The following is a 17,758-nucleotide window of genomic DNA, read 5'->3' on the forward strand; positions in this document are numbered from 1 at the left end:
AAATGTAAAACATAAAACTGTAAGACTCCTAGAAAGACAACATAGAAACATAGATGACCTTTAATATGGCAATGACTTTTTAGATACAGCACCAAAGACATGACCCATGAAAGAAATAAGGTACAAGCTGGACTTCATTAAAATTAAAAACTTCTGGGCTTCCCTGGTGGCGCAGTGGTTGAGAGTCCGCCTGCCGATGCAGGGGACACGGGTTCGTGCCCCAGTCCGGGAAGATCCCACATGCCGCGGAGCGGCTGGGCCCGTGAGCCATGGCCGCTGAGCCTGCGCGTCCGGAGCCTGTGCTCCACAACGGGAGAGGCCACAACAGTGAGAGGCCCGCGTACAGCAAAAAAAAAAAAAAAAAAAATTAAAAACTTCTCCTCTGCAAAAGACAATGTCAGGATAATGAGAAAACAAGCTAAACACTGGGAGAAAATACTTGCAAAATATACATGTGATAAAGGACTGTTATCCAAAATATACAAAGAACTCTTAAAATTTAACAGCAAGAAAACAAGCCAATTTAAAAAATGGACCACAGACCTTAACAGATACCTCACCAAAGGAGACATACAGATGGCAAATAAGGATATGAAAAGAAGTTCCACATCATATGTCACCAGGGAAATGCAAGTTAATACAAGATAGCACTACACATATACTAGAATGGCCAAAATTTGGAACACTGACGACACCAAATGCTGGTGAGGATATGGAGCAACTGAAACCCTCCACTGCTGGTGGGAGTGCACAGTGGTACATCCACTTTGGCAGACAGTTTGGCGGTTTCTCAACAACTAAATCTACTCTTAACATATGATCCAGCAGTCGCACTCCTTGGTATTGTTGACCTGAAATAAACAGACTGCCAGATACTTCTCCAGCAAAGTTGGGTTTATTCAGGATCAGCAGAGAATTACAATTCAGGGTCTGCAGGAACGTGCAAGTTCCTGCAAAGCAAGGAAAGGAGAACACGTTTATAGAGAAAAAAAGGAAGTGGGTATGGCTCTAGTAAACAAAGAGTCCGTGGCTTTCCATTGGCTGAGTCCTTCCCAGGAAAGAAGAAGAGTCTGTATTCCTCCTGTTGGGCTCTGCTATCATCAAAGGACATGGAGCTCCCCCTTTCTGATCTCCCAACTCTGTTTAAGTGAGGTTTCTGTTTATTAAATTTTTACAGTATTTACCCAAAGGAGTTGAAAACATGTCCACACAAAAACCTGTTTATAAGAGCTTTATTCATAATTGCCAAACTTGGAGGCACCCAAGATGTCCCTCAGTAGGTGAACGGATAAATAAGCTTGTAGTGCATTCATACAATGCAATATTATTCAGTGCTAAAAAGAAATGAGCTATCAAGCCATGAAAAGCCATGGACGAACCTTAAATGTATATCACTAAGTGAAAGCAAGTCTGAAAAGGCTACATATACTGTATGACTCCAACTATATGACCTTCTAGAAAATGCAAAATATGGAGATAGTAAAAAGATGTTTGCCAGGGGTTGCGGGGAGGGAGGACAGAGGATTTTTAGGGCAGTGAAAACACCCTTTGTTTTCACAGAGCATCTTTATACATTTGTCAGTCCCACAGGGTGTACATCACCAAGTGAACCCTAACGTAATCTATATGGACCTTGATTTTGACGTATCCATGTAGGTTCATGATTATAACAAATTACCACTGTGGTGCAGGATGTTACAGTGAGGGAGGCTGGGGTGTGAGGGAAATCTCTGTACCTTTCTCTAAATTTTGCTGTGAACCCAAAGTTCTTTAAAAAATGAAGTCTTTAGAAAGTTATTTTACAAAATTTGAGGAACATTGGATGACTTAAAAACAAGTTTCTTTCTCATAGGACTTCTCAGAACCTTTATTATGCAGTGTGATTCTCCAGGAAGGAAACATTACATGCAGAGTTTCCCAAACTGTGAAACTGAGGAATACTGAGAAATGTTCTTTTATTAAATGGAAATCAGGACTTCTAAAATACTTGGAAAAACAAAAGAAAAATTTTAAACATCCTCCAAAAAATTGATTATTCTCAAGAAAAGAAAAAGCTTTTGTTCATTTGTAAGAAAACCTTTTGACAGTGAGGTTTGATACACTATGGGATGAGGAAATACAGTGTTACTTTTTTCCTAGAGATTTTTTAAATCCAGATTTATATCTCCTTCTAGAATGTCTTTTCTTTTTTATTCTCTTTAATACCAGAGAGTCCTAGTTTTTAGTAGTATGTTTTAATTATGAACTTTGTCCTGTTTCAGGTACAATATTTAGATCACGGATTCACTGAGAAGATTCCACAGTGTCATCTTTACCCTATTTTGCTATATCCTGATACACCCCAACTTTGTATTCCTTGTCAGCTCTATAATACCATACCTGTGAGTAAACAGGGATTTATAGGATGATTAATTTTAAAATACTGTCTTTATTAACAATAGTTTTCTAGAAATTAGAATGTAAGATGAAATCCCTTTCAGTGCAACAAAAATAATATTTAGAAATAAGCTTACAAAGATAGCTAAAGGGCCTTTAGGAAGAAAATGACAGAATTATACTGAAGGATATAAAAATATCTGAATAAATTAAGAGAGATAATGTCTTCATAGATGGGAATTTTGTTTGGAATTGTTAATTTTTAGTTACAGTTCAAATAAAATTTCAAGAAATTTGAAGCTGGATCAGAGAAGGGAATGGTATATTAATTATCTCTTGCTATATAACAAATTAAGCTTAAAATTTAGTGGTCTAAATCGACAATAAGCTTTTTAAAAATTTCATACAGTTTCTGTGGCTCAGGCATTGGGAACAGCTTAGCTGGGTGTTTTGGCTCAGGGTCCCTGATGACTCTGCAGCCAAGATGTGCACCAGAAATGCAATAACCCAAAGGACTGACTGGGCTGAAGAACCTGCTTCCAGATGCTCACGTACAGGGCGCTGGCAGGAAGCTGGGCCTCCTCGTGGGCTTTTGGCAGGAGGCTCCAATTTCCTGGCCAAGTGAACCTCTTAACACATAAGACGTAATAGTCACTGCTCCTTAATAAATACACATTGTAGTCAGTATACAAGCACTGCTTTGGCATATTGGCCTCTTTTAAAAGTTTTATGATGCTTTGTTTTTAGTGCAGGTTTATCTTTCTAAAGCATAAAATGCTTTAAGAGAGTAACATGGGGAGAAGCTGAGACAAATTATTAGTTTCTTAAGATCATTTTTATCATATACCCATAATATTCTCTGAAAACTGCCTATATATTTTGTCCTTCTCTCTAGTGTTATCTGTTTATGGCTACTTTTGTGTATCTTCATTTACTTCCTGCTTTTATTTTGTGAAAGAATCTGAGTTTATTAATCCCAAATAGGTCGGGAATGTCTGGCAACCAGATGCAGTAGAACTCCTTCAGGAACTGCTTTCAAAGAGAGAGGTGGAAGTTCACATTATGGTAATTTGTATTTAAAGCATATATCATTGGGACTTCCCTGGGAGTCCAGTCGTTAAGACTTTGCCTTCCGATGCAGGGGCTGTGGGTTTGATCCCTGGTCGGGGAGCTAGGATCCCACATGCCTCTCGGCCAAGGGACCAAAAAACAGAAGCAATATTGTAACAAATTCAATAAAGACTTTAAAAATGGTTCACATCAAAAAATCTTAAAACAACCAACTTCAAAAAAATTAAAAATAAAGCATATATCATTGATTTAGTTAATTAGCCATAAAGTGTTACAGGTAATATAATTTGAGGGATTTTTTTATGAAGAACTATGTTCCTATGTGATTATCAGTTACTCGTTAACATAAAAGAAGTTACCACTTTGGTTCCTAGGCTCATTTTAAATAAACCTAATTTTGAGCAAGTTCCTGAGAACTTCCATAAGCAAGTAACTTGGAAGATTCCGTATTAACAACTTACTTTGACACAAGGAGAGTACTAAGGAAGTAGAGATGTTTATAAACACATGGTAGTTTTCAGGATGGTGCTGTGTGTGTAGCACTGTGTTAGGTGCAGGTAATTCCCGTCCTCAAGGGCCCTGTCTAGTTAGTGAAACAGTGAGACACAAGACAATACCCTAAAGACTTCACACCACAACTTGCTGAGAGCCAGGCAGCTGGTAAAAAGAGTGAGTGTAATAGGAATGTAGAAGTGGGAGTTGATGAAGTGCTCCTGACCAGGTAGGTGCGGAGACAGAAATGGGAAATGCATCTGCTAGAACAGTAGAAGTTTGGGGAGGAGCAGCAGTGCGAATAGGGTTTAAGAGAAGTAGACGCCAGGCAGGAGGCCCCGCTGGGGGTTCTTGAGCAGTGAGGCAGTGAGAAGATTCTCCTGGGGCTGTGTTGGAGGGTTCGGGCAGAAAGACAGAAAAACTTTAAGGAAGTGTTTCTGTATGAAAGGTGTGATGGCAGGCTAATAAAGACCTAAAAAGAGCCACAGACGCACTTAAATAAGAAAGTGGAGAAGCCTCTCCGCCTCTGGTTATTCATAGCCTCTGTGGACAGTCACGGAAGTCCTGCAGAGATGGGAACTGTTCAGGTTATCCAGGTGGCTTTCTTTACTGCTTAGCTTATTAGCCTAGGAAAACAGTGTGGCGTATACCAAGGTACTGGATTTCTCAGAAACCATGCCTGTGCCTGCCCTTGCAGCCCTGCTGCCATAGCAGACCTTCCCCAGAAGTGTTCCTCCTACCTTACGTGCTCATGGCACGGACCCGGTGCCTCTTACCTGCTGGGCTCTGTCCTGGGCCTGCAGGCGCAGCAAGAGCCGAATAGAAGCTCCTGCCTCCGTTGAGCTTCCATTTTAGTGATGGGAAGTAAAATGAAAAAAAAAATATATATATATATATGATATGTTAAATAGTAGTGCTGGCTAGAAAAATGAATTCGGAAAGGCTGATAAGGAGAGGTGGGTGGAGGAGATAACATTTTGAATACAGTGGTCAGAGAAGACATCCCTTAAAAAATAAAATTTGATTGAGACTTCCGAGTGGTGAGAGGACACACCATGCCGTTACCAGATCAGTGCAGAGAGCCGCAGGGCAGGAGACGCCTGGAGTGTCCAAGGAGCAGACGGACGGACGGAGGTGGGAGGCCACCTGTGAGAGGTGCAGTTGTCGCTGCGCGGAGGTGGATGTGATCTGACCTCACAATCTACTGTTTTCACTTTGCACTGGTGAAAACTGGACGGTAGAAAAAGGTAGAAGCAGGAGATCAGCTGGAAGGCGATTACACTTAACTCTGAGTTAGGACTAAGGTGGTACCGAGTGGAAACAGCGAGGAACGCTCAGCTTATCAGTCATGTGCATTTTGGTACCTAATGTTTGAAAATGGACCCACGGGTTTGAAAGCCACTATATGACTCCTAGACTGTTGTTAATTTCTTCTGATTCCTGCCATTTTTGGATTTTTAACTAAACTTCATTTCTTTACCCCTGAGCATAACTTTTTCTTTCTCCTTCTACTTAGTATAAATTATTAGTATTATCTAAAGATGATGTACAGCAAATTGTTTTCTTTACATAACTAGAAAACTCTACCTTATGGACATGTAAATATATTTTATAAAAACCAGAGTAGTAGTAGCATTATTGCCTTGTTATCTGCCAAAATACCAGGAAGAAAATTTTACAAAACGAGTCACTAGTCAAACTAGTAATACTGTGATTGTCAGAAATCTAATTTCATTTTTGCCGACTGTAAAATTTTAATCTTCAAGCAGACTTTATTTTTATAGTAATAATCTCCTTTATTGAACTTAAATAGGAATTACCAGAAAATCCATGGGAGAAATTATCTATTCATCTCTATTTTGATGGAATGTCACTTTCGTATTTTATGGCACACCATAAGTGTTGTACTTTTGAACATTCTGAGGAAATACTGAGGGAAGTAAGTGAACTATTTTTCTATAAAATTCTAAACTATAGAAAAAGAAACTGGTTAAAATGTCATATTTTGTCTTTTGCCTCAAGCCTTCCATATAGTTCTACATGCCTGATATGTTAAGAGGGTCTAGAGGATTTGTAAATTCTTTGAGAAAGCAATACCCTATATCATGCTTTATAAAGTCCCAAAAAAGACTTCAGTTGCATTAAGAGTCACTTAGTTTTCTATATCTTCAAACCTAATGAGAAGCTCATATGTTCTCTAACGTTGTTTGAATATAGATGTAAATTATAAAATCATAATGGAATTCACTGCCAGAAATGACTCTCTCCCAAGATAAAATGGTTTTGCCTTATATTCAGTATTATAACATTTCCCCCAGTTTGCTTTCTTACAGGGAACTCAGAGCCAGATTTTAAGCTTAGCTTCAGTAAATAGCCCGTTCCCAGTTGCCTGGTGCTTCTGTTTTTAATATTTTAAAAAACATAATTAGTCTGTTACAGATACGATTTCACATTGCAGGCTGCCACAAATACTTTATAGAAACAGGGTACTCATCATAAATAAGAATGTGAACATTTTACATAGCAAGATATTTTTAGACTTGCAGTTCACTTGTTAGGTTTCTGAATATTCATTTTAGTGATAGTACACAACCAAACGGTGGATGTTCAGTTCAATATAGGAAACTACTTTCTTCTCTCAGATAGGAAACTATGACATAACTTTGTACATGCAATGCTCACAGCCAGTTGTTTCTTTTGAGCATGGGGGGGGGGGGGTGTGTGTGCGCACGCATGCGTGCCCCCACGTGTTTGTGTAAAGGGTGTTTCATCTGTTAAACAGGTTTTATAAAGATTACTTAGTCTCTCTGCCAGGTGTACTCTTCAGTGTGAACATTTAAAAGGAAAGGTAAGAGCTCCCACTCTTATTATAAACTAATGACAGTTGGCATGCTTTTAGCATAATTTTGAGGATTCTTGTTGCAATATTAAGATCACTCAGAACACTAAATTTTCCCATAGTTAAGCTGAAATGAATGCCAACAAGGTCATGCACGCAGTTTTTGTGGGATGAAATATGAAAGTGCCTTAAAACAATATTACATAGTTAAAGATAGTTTTATTCATTAATAATACTATATTATTTCAGAAACCAACAGATTACAATACAAAGTGTGAGGAAGAGAGATGGGAAATAAGGTTTGAGGTAAGTTTCAATCCAAATATTTTGAAAATTTGGACACTTCATCAGTACAAATAATCTGATACAAGATCAGGTAGGTAAGCATAACAGCTTTATTAATTTACATACCATAAAGTTCAACTGTTTAAAGTGTACAGGTCAGTGGTTTTTAATATATTCATAGAGTTGTGCAATCATCACAACGATCTGATTCCACAACATTCCGTCTCAGAAAGAAGCTCCATACCAGCAGCGGTCACTTTCCATTTCCCCTCCCCCAGTTTCCTGGAAACTTTCTGTGGGTTTGTCTATTCTGGACGTTTCATATAAAGGGAATCACAGCCCTTTGTTACTGGCTTCTTTCATTCAGCATAATGTTTGCAGGGTTGAATCATGTTGTAGTATGTGTCCTTTTTATTGCTGAATAATATTCCATTATACAGATACACCACATTTTGTTTATCCATTCATCTGTTGATGGATACTTGCGTTGTTTTTACCTTTACAGATAGTGAATTAAAGCAACTATGAACGTTTGTGTACAAATTTTTAAGTGGATGTCTGTTTTCAGTTCTCTTGAGTATGGACCTAGGAGTGGCATTACGAAGTCATATGGTGACTATGTTTACCATTTTAAGGAACTGTGAAACTGTTTTCCAAACCAGCGGCATCATTTTACTTTGGTACTAGGATTGTACAAGGGTTCCACTTTTTCCATATCCTCACCAAGACTTATCTGACTTTTTTCCTAGCCATCTTAGGATAGGTGTGAAGATACAAGTCCCTTATCAGATATGATTTGCAAATATTTTCTCCCATTCTGTGGGTTGTCTTTTCACTTTCTTGATGGTATCCTTTGAAACACCAGAGTTTTAAATTTTGATGGAGTCTAGTTTATCCTTTTTATCTTATTTTTTCTTTTGTCACTTTTGCTTTTTGGTGCAAGAAGTGTTTTCATAAGTAAAATTTTATCATTTAAAATTTTAAGTAGAATTTAATTCCTATAATTATAAAAATGACATGCTTGTTGTAAAGTGTTTTGTAACAAATCAGTAAAATTCAACAGTAGGTAGTCACTTCTTGCTGAAATCTAAGTGGTTCAAATGTTTTGTTTTGCCACCAGTTTGGAAATGTTAAATAGTAATAAGTGAGTCTACAAATTTGAATATGATTGTTTTAGTATTTATCACCATATTAATCACCATATTCAAGTTTTTTTTAACTTACTAAAAGAAAAATCCCCTATATTTTTATATGTATATTTCTTTTAACAACTGCTAACTGCCTTGATCCTCTTTGGAATCATACAACTTTTAATTACTCCTCATGCTTTTATAGAGCTTAAGAGAGAGCACACTTTTTTCATGATTTTTAACTTAAATCTTCCTTTGTCATTTCATATATTAGTTTTTATTATAAAATACTCTAAAAATAAATGAAATATCACAGAAATGTGAAAAGAAAGAAGTTGCCCCAATTCTACATCTTGAACACGCCAGTCCATCCCACTAAGCAGCCGCAATTTGTTAATCATTCTTCTAGAGTTTTATGTGTTATATGTAAATATTATATATAAGTAAATATTCCTGTGGGGTTTTTTTTTTACACAAAATCTTTTTTTTGGGCAGGGGACAAAAGATTGCTAAAGATCTTTTGATTATTTATCACATTTTGGTCCCACTACAACAAAATTATTTTGTGATCTTCAGTGTCTCAGCTAGATTTTTGCTAAATGAAAGTAAATTGACACTGTAATAAGCTTTAATAACGTGGTGGGTTTCTGTAATAGTCACTCTGAAATTGGAATTTATTTTTGGTGTTTTAGGAATTGCTCTTGCCTGAAACAGGGACTCCTGTTTTACCGCCATATTTGTCTTCACCTCTTCCTCCCCCTGGAGAGCTCTACGCTGTTCAAGTTAAGCACGTTGTCTCACCCAGCGAAGTATGTGATTCCAGTAATGCTGGTGGTTAAAAACATGACAGGCAGTCTCGGTCTTTAACTCTAGGGTTGATTCTCCACATTTCCATCTTCCTGATTTTCATAGCTGACAGCTGGTGGCTGCTAGGTTGCCTGCCCTATAATGTCCTCTTCAAACACTTGTTTGTACTTAATGAGGCAAGTGTTCCTTAATCACTGTTGGGTTTTCCAAGTATTGTGTAGCTTTTTCAATCAAATATTTAGATTGTTAAGTTGGAACTTATTTCCACCTGTGAAATCTTATTAAACATCTCATTCCCCTGTCCTCTTCCTACATTGAACTTAGGTGCTCTTTATTCGCTGTTTTTCCATACCACTTATCACCTTGTAACAACACACTGTGCCACTTCCTTATTTTCTTTGTCTGCTTCTTCCCACTAGAATGGAATTCCATGAAGACAGGGATTTTTGTGTTTTGGTCAGAGGTGTATCCCTAGAACCTAGAATACTGCCTGATATAGCAGGCACTCAGTAAATATTGACTGAATGAGTAAGTACACTAAAGAAAATTCAATTATATATGCTTGGCTAACAAGAGAGAAAGAAATGACAAATTAAGTGGCCAGGCAGTCCCTCAGCCATTTTTACACAGTAAACCATTCTTTTCACAGACAAGAAGAATTTGCTCCATAATTTCATCAGAGAACATAGTAGTGCAAACTATTGTTGGTTTTTATGATTTTTAATTAGTTATTAGTCGCCACATAAATTACCCCAAATTGAGCAGCATAAAACAACACACGTGAAAGTCGGGAATCCAGGATCTCGGGTTGCAGTCGGGGTGTGTGTTGGGGGGTGTGCAGGATCCACTTCCAGAGCCTGAGTGCTGGGCCCCGGCCCCGCGGGCCTCTCCTGGGCCTGCTGGCGCGGGTCTGCACGCTCCCCGCTCCCCTGGTGGGCTGAGCGCCACCAAGGCAGAGACCACACCTTTGACAACCTGGGCTCGGTGGTCACATACCGCCGCCGCTGTCGTGCTTTACAGTCACAAAGAGCAAGTCTGGTTTGCTGTGGGGACTTGACTCTGTGAGGACTGTGAGGCCGTTGCTGGGGACTGGCTGCGCAGTCGTTCTGTCCACATCATGAATACTAAAAATTACAGAATTTGAACTTTTTCCCTTCCCTTCTCCCCACTTAGGTGTATATTTGCCTTGACTCTGTAGAAAACTGTAATCTGGTTAAGCAGCATGATGACACAGTTGACAGTGGAGTCAGCTGGGAACCTGAGCCTGAGAGCCTTGAGGAAGCGCTAGGGAGGTTCAATGTGGATGTGGAGACATTCCCTCCTCTGACGGACTTCAGAGCAGGTACTAAACTTTCAGAGTAAAATGGGATTCCTAATGAAGCCACTGTTTTGTTTCAGTGCTGACGAGACTGGGTTGTTTCTAAGGTTAGCTGGTATTTTTATCACCCTCACTTGATTTGCATGGTCTCTTGCCTTGGGGCGCTTTTGTTTTTCAAAGCTCAGGTCGAACTGTAACATTGACTGCATGAAGATGGCTTTTCTGAGCTTGCAATTTCGCCAGTAGCTCAGATTGTGAGTTGTTACTTGGACCTGAACGGCACTTATTTTAATTACAAGCCACCTAAGCTGCTAATTGTGGTGTTGGGTAAGCAGAACTCAGATCTTGTTGAGTCCTGCCAGCATGGGTGAAACCCTGCTTTTTTCCCTTTCTATTTCCCTATCTTTATTAAATATATGGCATTCTCCTATGAGGAAAATGCATCTAGTTACTGGTGATGACGGTTCCTGAATACAAGGAGTGGTGTCTACACATTTTATCAGTATGTGATGTATAGGGATGTATTCATCCTTGGTATTTTGTTCATATCAGAGGATAATTTAGCAAAGGAAAACATCAGTCTGACGTCCTGTCTGATTTTACTTAATGAGATTTTAATCACTTGTGACCCATGTTTGGCTGATAAACACCACTTGCTGTTCCCTCTGCCTGGAAAGTTCTGGGATGTGTAGCAGGGTCTCTGCTCAGCTATCCCCGAATGGCAGCTCTTCCCTGGTGCATCCCACCCCACCCCCTCCTCCCCTCCTCCCGGCCTTTAAGGCAGCACCACAGCAGGGACTTTGTGCCACAGCACTTAAGGAGGGCACATCAGCACTTAAGGAGGGCACCTGGCACAAATAGGTGCTCTTAAGTATTTGCTCAATGAGTGAAAAAATAAACTCACTGTCACTTTTTTTTTGTAAATTAATTTATAATCTGGAAGAAACAATTCCTTCCTCACTGTGCTCTTCTCTCAAGGGAGGCTGCACCAACAGTCCATGAGTAATGTGATAATTCACGGAGCTATACATACATGTGTGCTTTTTTTTTTTTTTTTTTTTTTTCGGTGTGTGGGCCTCTCCCATTGCGGAGCACAGGCTCCGGCCGCGCAGGCTCAGCGGCCATGGCTCATGGGCCCAGCCGCTCCGCGGCACGTGGGATCTTCCCGGACCGGGGAACAAACTCGTGTCCCCTGCATCGGCAGGCGGACTCTCAACCACTGCGCCACCAGGGAAGCCCATGTGTGCATTTTTTCTATGGTGGTTCTTCAATTAAGTATGCATATGTACAAATTGATTCATAGACAAGTGCTTATTAAATATGTACAGAATCTATATTGAAGGAGTTGAATAAGGAATCTATTTAGGTAACACGTTGAGGATATGTGGTTGAAGTGGGTTGGGAGTATATTGTGAAGAACCCTGTAAACTGCAGTCTAAGGACTTGGTACTGCAGACAGTTAAGATGCCATTGAATTAAACTACAGAGCAATGGAATTGGAGGAGAAGGAAATTAGAAGTAGGAATAACAGAAACCATTTTACTATCATTTGCAGAAGACAACTGCCCAAAGGAAAAAAAATCGGGGGCATATAAGAAGTGGGAACAATGGAAGGATGGTTTAAGCCTTGGGTGGTGGAAGAACTAGGACTCTGAGAATGGAGAGGTGTCTTCCTTCCAGCCTTTTCCTAACTTAGGAATTAAGAAAAACAAGGTTTATAAAGTATAAACAGAAAAAAGAGCATAAGCCAACATGTGGCTAACTGTTGAGTGTTTAATTCTGAATAATGGGTAATTGGTGATTATATTTTCTTTGTACTTTGCTGTATTTTTTTAAAAAAACGTTTTTAAGAAAATAAAAGGCAATGTGGGGCTTTCCTGGTGGCGCAGTGGTTGAGAGTCCGCCTGCCGATGCAGGGGACACGGGTTCGTGCCCCGGTCCGGGAAGATCCCACATGCCGCGGAGCGGCTAGGCCTGTGAGCCATGGCCACTGAGCCTGTGCATCCGGAGCCTGTGCTCTGCAACGGGAGAGGCCACAACAGTGAGAGGCCCACGTACCACCAAAAAAAAAAAAAAAAAAAAAGGCAATGTGATTTTCCCCTTTTTGTCTTTTCAGAAATGCCTTGCCTTGCAGAATATGATGATGGCGTATGGTACAGAGCAAAGATTGTTTCCATTAAAGAATTTAATCCTCTGGCTGTCCTGGTACAATTTGTTGATTATGGATCAACTGAAAAGCTGACAATAAACAGGTTAAAAAAACAAAAATGTAAACTTAGTTGAATTAGGATTCTTAGTTTTCTATTCTTTTTTTTTTTTAATTGAAAAGATTTTGCCTCTTTTTTTAAAAGAAAAAATCTATTTTAAAGCTGCTTATATATTGGGAGTATTTTCTACCTAAAAGTTATTTTTTATTGTGGTAAAATATACATAACATAAAATTTACCATGTTAAAAAATAAATTTTAAAAAATTCTTAGAGAAAAAATTTACTTTAGCCATTTTTAAGTATACAATTAACTGGCATTAAGTATTCAGTGTTGTGTGACCATTGCTACTGTCCATTTTCAGGACTTTTTCATAACCCCAAATAGAAACTATACCCCTCAATAACATTCCATTTCGTTTCCTTCAGCTCTCGGTAACCCCTCTTCTACTCCCTGTATGAATTTGCTTATTTTAGGTTCTTCATCAAGTGTAATCATAAGTATTTGTCCTTTTATGTCTGATTTATTTTACTTAGAATGATGTTTTCAGAGTTCATCCAATTGAAGCATGTGTCAGAATTTCATTACTTTTATGACTAAATAATATTTCATTTTTACGTATATACCACATTTTGTTTATCTGTTCATCTGTTGATGGACACTTGGTCTGTGAATAATGCTATGAACACTGACATACAAAGAGCCGTTTTGAGTTCCTGCTTTCAGCTGTTTGGGGTATTATATACCTCAAAATGGAATTGCGGGACCATAGGATAATTCTGTGTTTAACTTTTTCAGGAAATGCCAGACTTTTCCATAGTAGCTATACTATTTATATTTCCACCAGCAACGCACAGGAGTTCCATTTTGTCCACATCCTTGCGGACACTGTTATTTTCCAACTTTTTTTTATTGTTGTTTGTGATACTTTTTTAATAGTGGTAAAATACACATATCATAAAATCTAACATCTTAACCATTTTTAGAAGTATAGTTAAGTAGTGTTAACTTTCTTTACATTGTTAGTGCAACCAATCTCCAGAACTCTCTTCATTTTGGAAAACTGAAACTAACCCTTTGCCTATTAAACGATCCCTCATTCCCTCTTCATCCAGCCCGTCAACCACTGTTCCGCTTTCCCATCTCTATGAATTTTGATTGTAGGTATCTCATACGTCTTTTTGTAACTGGCTTATTTCACTTAGCATGATGTCAAGGTTCAACTATGTCATAGCATATGTTAGAATTTTCTTCTTTTTTAAGGCTGAATAATATTCCATCATATGTATATAACACATTTTATTTATCCATGCACCCATCAGTGGATACTTGGCTATTGTGAATGATGCTATGAACATGGGTGTACAAAAATCTCTTCATGACCCTGCTTTAGATATACTCAGAAGTGGAGTTGCTGGATAATATGCTTATTCTTAGTATTTGGAGGAACCACCAAACTTCCCCACGGTAGCATTTTACATTCCCACCAAATGTCCAAGGGTTCCAGTTTTTCTCTGTATCCTCACCAACACTTATCTTCCGTTTTTGTTTGTTTGTTTAATAGTAGCCATCCTAATGGGTATGAGGTGAAATCACATTGTGGCTTTGATTTGCATTTCCCTGATGATTAGTGATGTTGAGCACCTTTTCATTTGCTTGTTGGCCATTTATATCTCTTCCTTGGAGAAATGTCTTTTTTAATGTGTATTTTCTCTCATTCTGTACGTTGCCTTTTCACTCTGTTGATTGTGCCCTTTGCACAGTTTTAAATTTTGATATTATCAAAATTTTTTCTTCTGTTGCCTGTGCTTTTGGTGTCATATCCAAGAATCACTGCCAAATCCAACACCATTAACTTTTCCTCTAATTGTGACATTCCTAACATTTTAATTTAAGGATTTCTTTTGTGACAGACTTCGTCAAATTCCTCTTCATCTTATGCAGTATCCAGCCCGAGCCATAAAGGTTCTCTTGGCAGGGTTTAAACCTCCCTTAAGAGATGTAGGAAAGGCAAGAATACCGTACTGTCCCAAGTGGAGCATGGAAGCATTGTGGGCTATGATAGACTGTCTTCAAGGAAAACAACTTTATGCTTCTTCCATGGTAAATATCTGTCTTACTTAGCCAAAATACTTTCAAAGCTATTTCAAGGATCCCTGTTAACTTTCTAAAGTGCTTTTTATCTCTGCAGCTCTAGATGCAAAAACGCTTTAAAGCATTTGATGTTGTAAATACTATAGGATTAATCTTAAGGCTTGTTCAAATGTCTTAGTTTATATTTTACAACCTTTTGATTAGCCCTGCAATGATATAAAATATCAGTGATGTAATGACTAAGATGAAAAATGATCAAGATTAGTATCCTATAATCAAAGAACTGATAATGAGGAAAACATGTAAACTACTAATACAAGGTAGAATGAAATAAATGCTATAAAAAAGGTATAGGTATCTTTGGGGTGTGGGTGTGGGGAGAGAAGCAGGAGCGATGAATTCTGTCTGGAGAGATCAGGGTAGGGTGTTTGAGCCCCTGCTTAGGAGGCACTCGAGTGCTTATTCAGTTAAGTACGACCGGGAGAAAGTGACATTTGAGCTGCATCCTAAAAGTAGAAAAGACCAGAAAGGGGATTCTGGTCAGAGTCAGAGAAAGGTTCAAATGGTGCTCATATCATAACTGTACTGACTTTGAATTGTTTAATGCAGTAGAAGGTCCAGAAAAGAAAATTCAGATCATTCTTGGTATAAATATGCTTTCTACTTGAGGCTTAGTCACAAAGGGGTGGCTCAAAGGCCATATCTGGCTTGTAACCATGTTTGATTTAGTGCACAGCTGTTATAAAATTGGAAAATTATACAAAAAGTCTTATTTCTAAGTACTACAAAATCTTCTGGAATGACAGCTAGCACCAGCGGGGCAACAGCAGTCCCTCTAGGTGGGAGCATGCTCTTCGGTTCACCCTAGTCCTCACCACTGCTGTTTCAGTCCAGCTCGCCCTGGTTTGGGGACCCGAGATCTGGGGGATTTCTGATATACTGGCTGTGACAAGAATGAGCTCCTAATGGAGCAGTGCTATTACTAGAAAGTGCTTTTTCAAAACCTCTGTACATACCACGTTCCCGTGTGTGCAGTGGTGTAAATAGCTTATGCAGGGTTTCTCTCAAGAAGCCAGTGAAAATAACAGATGTTCTTATAAATACATGTGTATTCACCTCTGTGAGTAACACTCAAAATTTGCTGACTGTATGCATAAAGGTATGCTTTATGTGTAGAATGTAAATGAATTTTAACAGAGATGGTAGTATTAAAGCCCACTGGCTCAATCTAGGAACACTTTGGGGAGAGTTACATTTTAAATAAAGTAAAAGATGGAAAGAATGAGACTTAGCAAGAAACCATCAAGATACCTTTTGAAAGTAACAGCGTATAAATTATAAATAAACTTAGAGAATGCCTTGTCCCTCCTGCCAGTTGTAGGAGGAACAGGCAGCAAAGACATGATGGTGTTTTCTTGACATGTATCTTTTTAATTTTAGGCTCAGGTACCAGAACAAATAGTGACATTATATGAAGATGAACGGTATCCAGTTCATATGTCATTAGTAGAAATGGGGCTTGCAGACCAAGATGAGTGATGTAAGTACCACGACTTCTTGTTCACCCTTATAGTCAGCATACGGCAAGTGACTGATGTAGCAGAGATTCATACTAAATTGCCCTGAAAAGCACCTTTGGCCTTTCCTTGACTTGTCAAAGGAATGACAACAAAGCTCGACCAGAGTCTTCTCTTGTAGATCTCTCCTTCATAGGCCCTTCTTACCTACTGAGTACCAGCAACAGAGAGGTTCCATAGCTATAAAGACGCTTGGGAGGCTGTCCTGACCATTCATGGTGCCAGATGGTTATGGGGGCAAGGAGGAGAGCAGCAGAAAGCAGGCACTATAAATAATTTAAGCACAGAACTCTATGCTACACGTGCAGCACTACTGGACAGTCAGTGCCCTGATAACAAGGTTATTAAAGTCCTTCGGTAAACAGCTCACTCTTTATCCATTCACATAAATGTAACGTGATTCAGTAACTGTATTTGAACCTTAAGCAAAGGTTTAAAATAACACACCTTTTGTTTTTCAGGTTTACAGTACAGAGCAACTATAGCAGCCCAGAAGAAAGTTTTCTGTTATATGTAAACCGTTTCAGGCTTATTTTTCTTGACTTGTTCTGCAATAGTGCTGGGCTTTTTTTTTCTGTTCTTTACATGCTGAACTGTTAGGAATTGTTCAAAAAAAGTTAATAAATACTTGCTTTCAAGTATTTACTTATTTTATTTTACTGTAATTTTTAAATGAAATATTTCAGGCACATTAGAAAAAACATATTTAGTTCATTTAATAACTAATGCACATTCAGCTGAAGAAATAAGACATCATCAGCATGGTTGTAGGCCCCTGTTCTACCCTTCCCCATTCATTCTGTTTCTTACAGAGGAGGTGAATACTGTGAATTTGGTGTTTATCATTCTTATATAGCGCTTTATAATTCTATTATATATGCACACATCCATAAACAAGAGCTCTGTATATTTTTAAGTGTGTGCAGTATCACACAATTACCTTTTTCCCCTACTTTATTTCCACTATATAATGCACATTGGCATGCATAGCTCTATTTTATTCACTTTCACTGTTACATCCATCTGTGCATATAATTTATCCTGTTAAGATATTTAGGTCGTTACCAGTTTTTTCTCAGTTACAGATACTCTACTGTACAACCCCTTATGCACCTGTGAGGGGTTTTCTAGTAAATATACTTTAGTGGAAGTTAGTACCAGGTCATGAGGCAGCTGCTTTCCCAAAAAGGGATTTTACCAGCTCAGTCTACCGCCAGTAGTCCAAGTTCCTTGCCAGCATGTGGCGCGGCCAGACCATTGTTTGCCAGTTTATGACACGAACGTAAAAAGGTACCTCATTGTTGAAATATGCATTTACTGGTTTTAGTTTATTGCTTATTAATATCCTTTGTTTGTAATTACCTATTTTAACTAATAGGGATTCTTTATATATTCTGGTTACTAATCCTTTGTCAGATACGTGTTTCTTTTCCTAGGCTGTGACTTTACTCTCTTTTGTGTTATCTTCGGACAAACAAACTTTTGACTCATCAACCTTTTAAGGTTTGTGCTGTGTCTCATTTAAAAATCTTTCTCTCAGGAGCTCCCTGGGTCTAGGGGTTA

At 38.6% G+C, this 17,758-nt stretch overlaps 1 protein-coding gene across 1 annotated transcript in view; it reads left to right on the plus strand.

The window, feature by feature from the left end:
- The window catches only part of RNF17 (ring finger protein 17), a gene marked incomplete at both ends in the record, with an annotated part of 121,712 nt that extends 105,555 nt beyond the window's left edge, over window positions 1-16,157 (plus strand). Inside the window, 9 exons of the mRNA XM_082859781.1 lie at window positions 2,262-2,381; window positions 3,361-3,441; window positions 5,753-5,878; window positions 7,028-7,084; window positions 8,886-9,002; window positions 10,174-10,342; window positions 12,435-12,570; window positions 14,438-14,627; window positions 16,059-16,157. Coding sequence (XP_082715907.1) covers window positions 2,262-2,381; window positions 3,361-3,441; window positions 5,753-5,878; window positions 7,028-7,084; window positions 8,886-9,002; window positions 10,174-10,342; window positions 12,435-12,570; window positions 14,438-14,627; window positions 16,059-16,157 — 1,095 coding nt within the window. The remainder of the gene's footprint in view (window positions 1-2,261; window positions 2,382-3,360; window positions 3,442-5,752; window positions 5,879-7,027; window positions 7,085-8,885; window positions 9,003-10,173; window positions 10,343-12,434; window positions 12,571-14,437; window positions 14,628-16,058) is intronic.
- Window positions 16,158-17,758: the final 1,601 nt, after the last annotated feature.

Source organism: Leucopleurus acutus, assembly GCF_964270905.1.
Source record: "Leucopleurus acutus genome assembly, chromosome: 18".
Classification (NCBI taxonomy): Eukaryota; Metazoa; Chordata; class Mammalia; order Artiodactyla; family Delphinidae; genus Leucopleurus; species Leucopleurus acutus.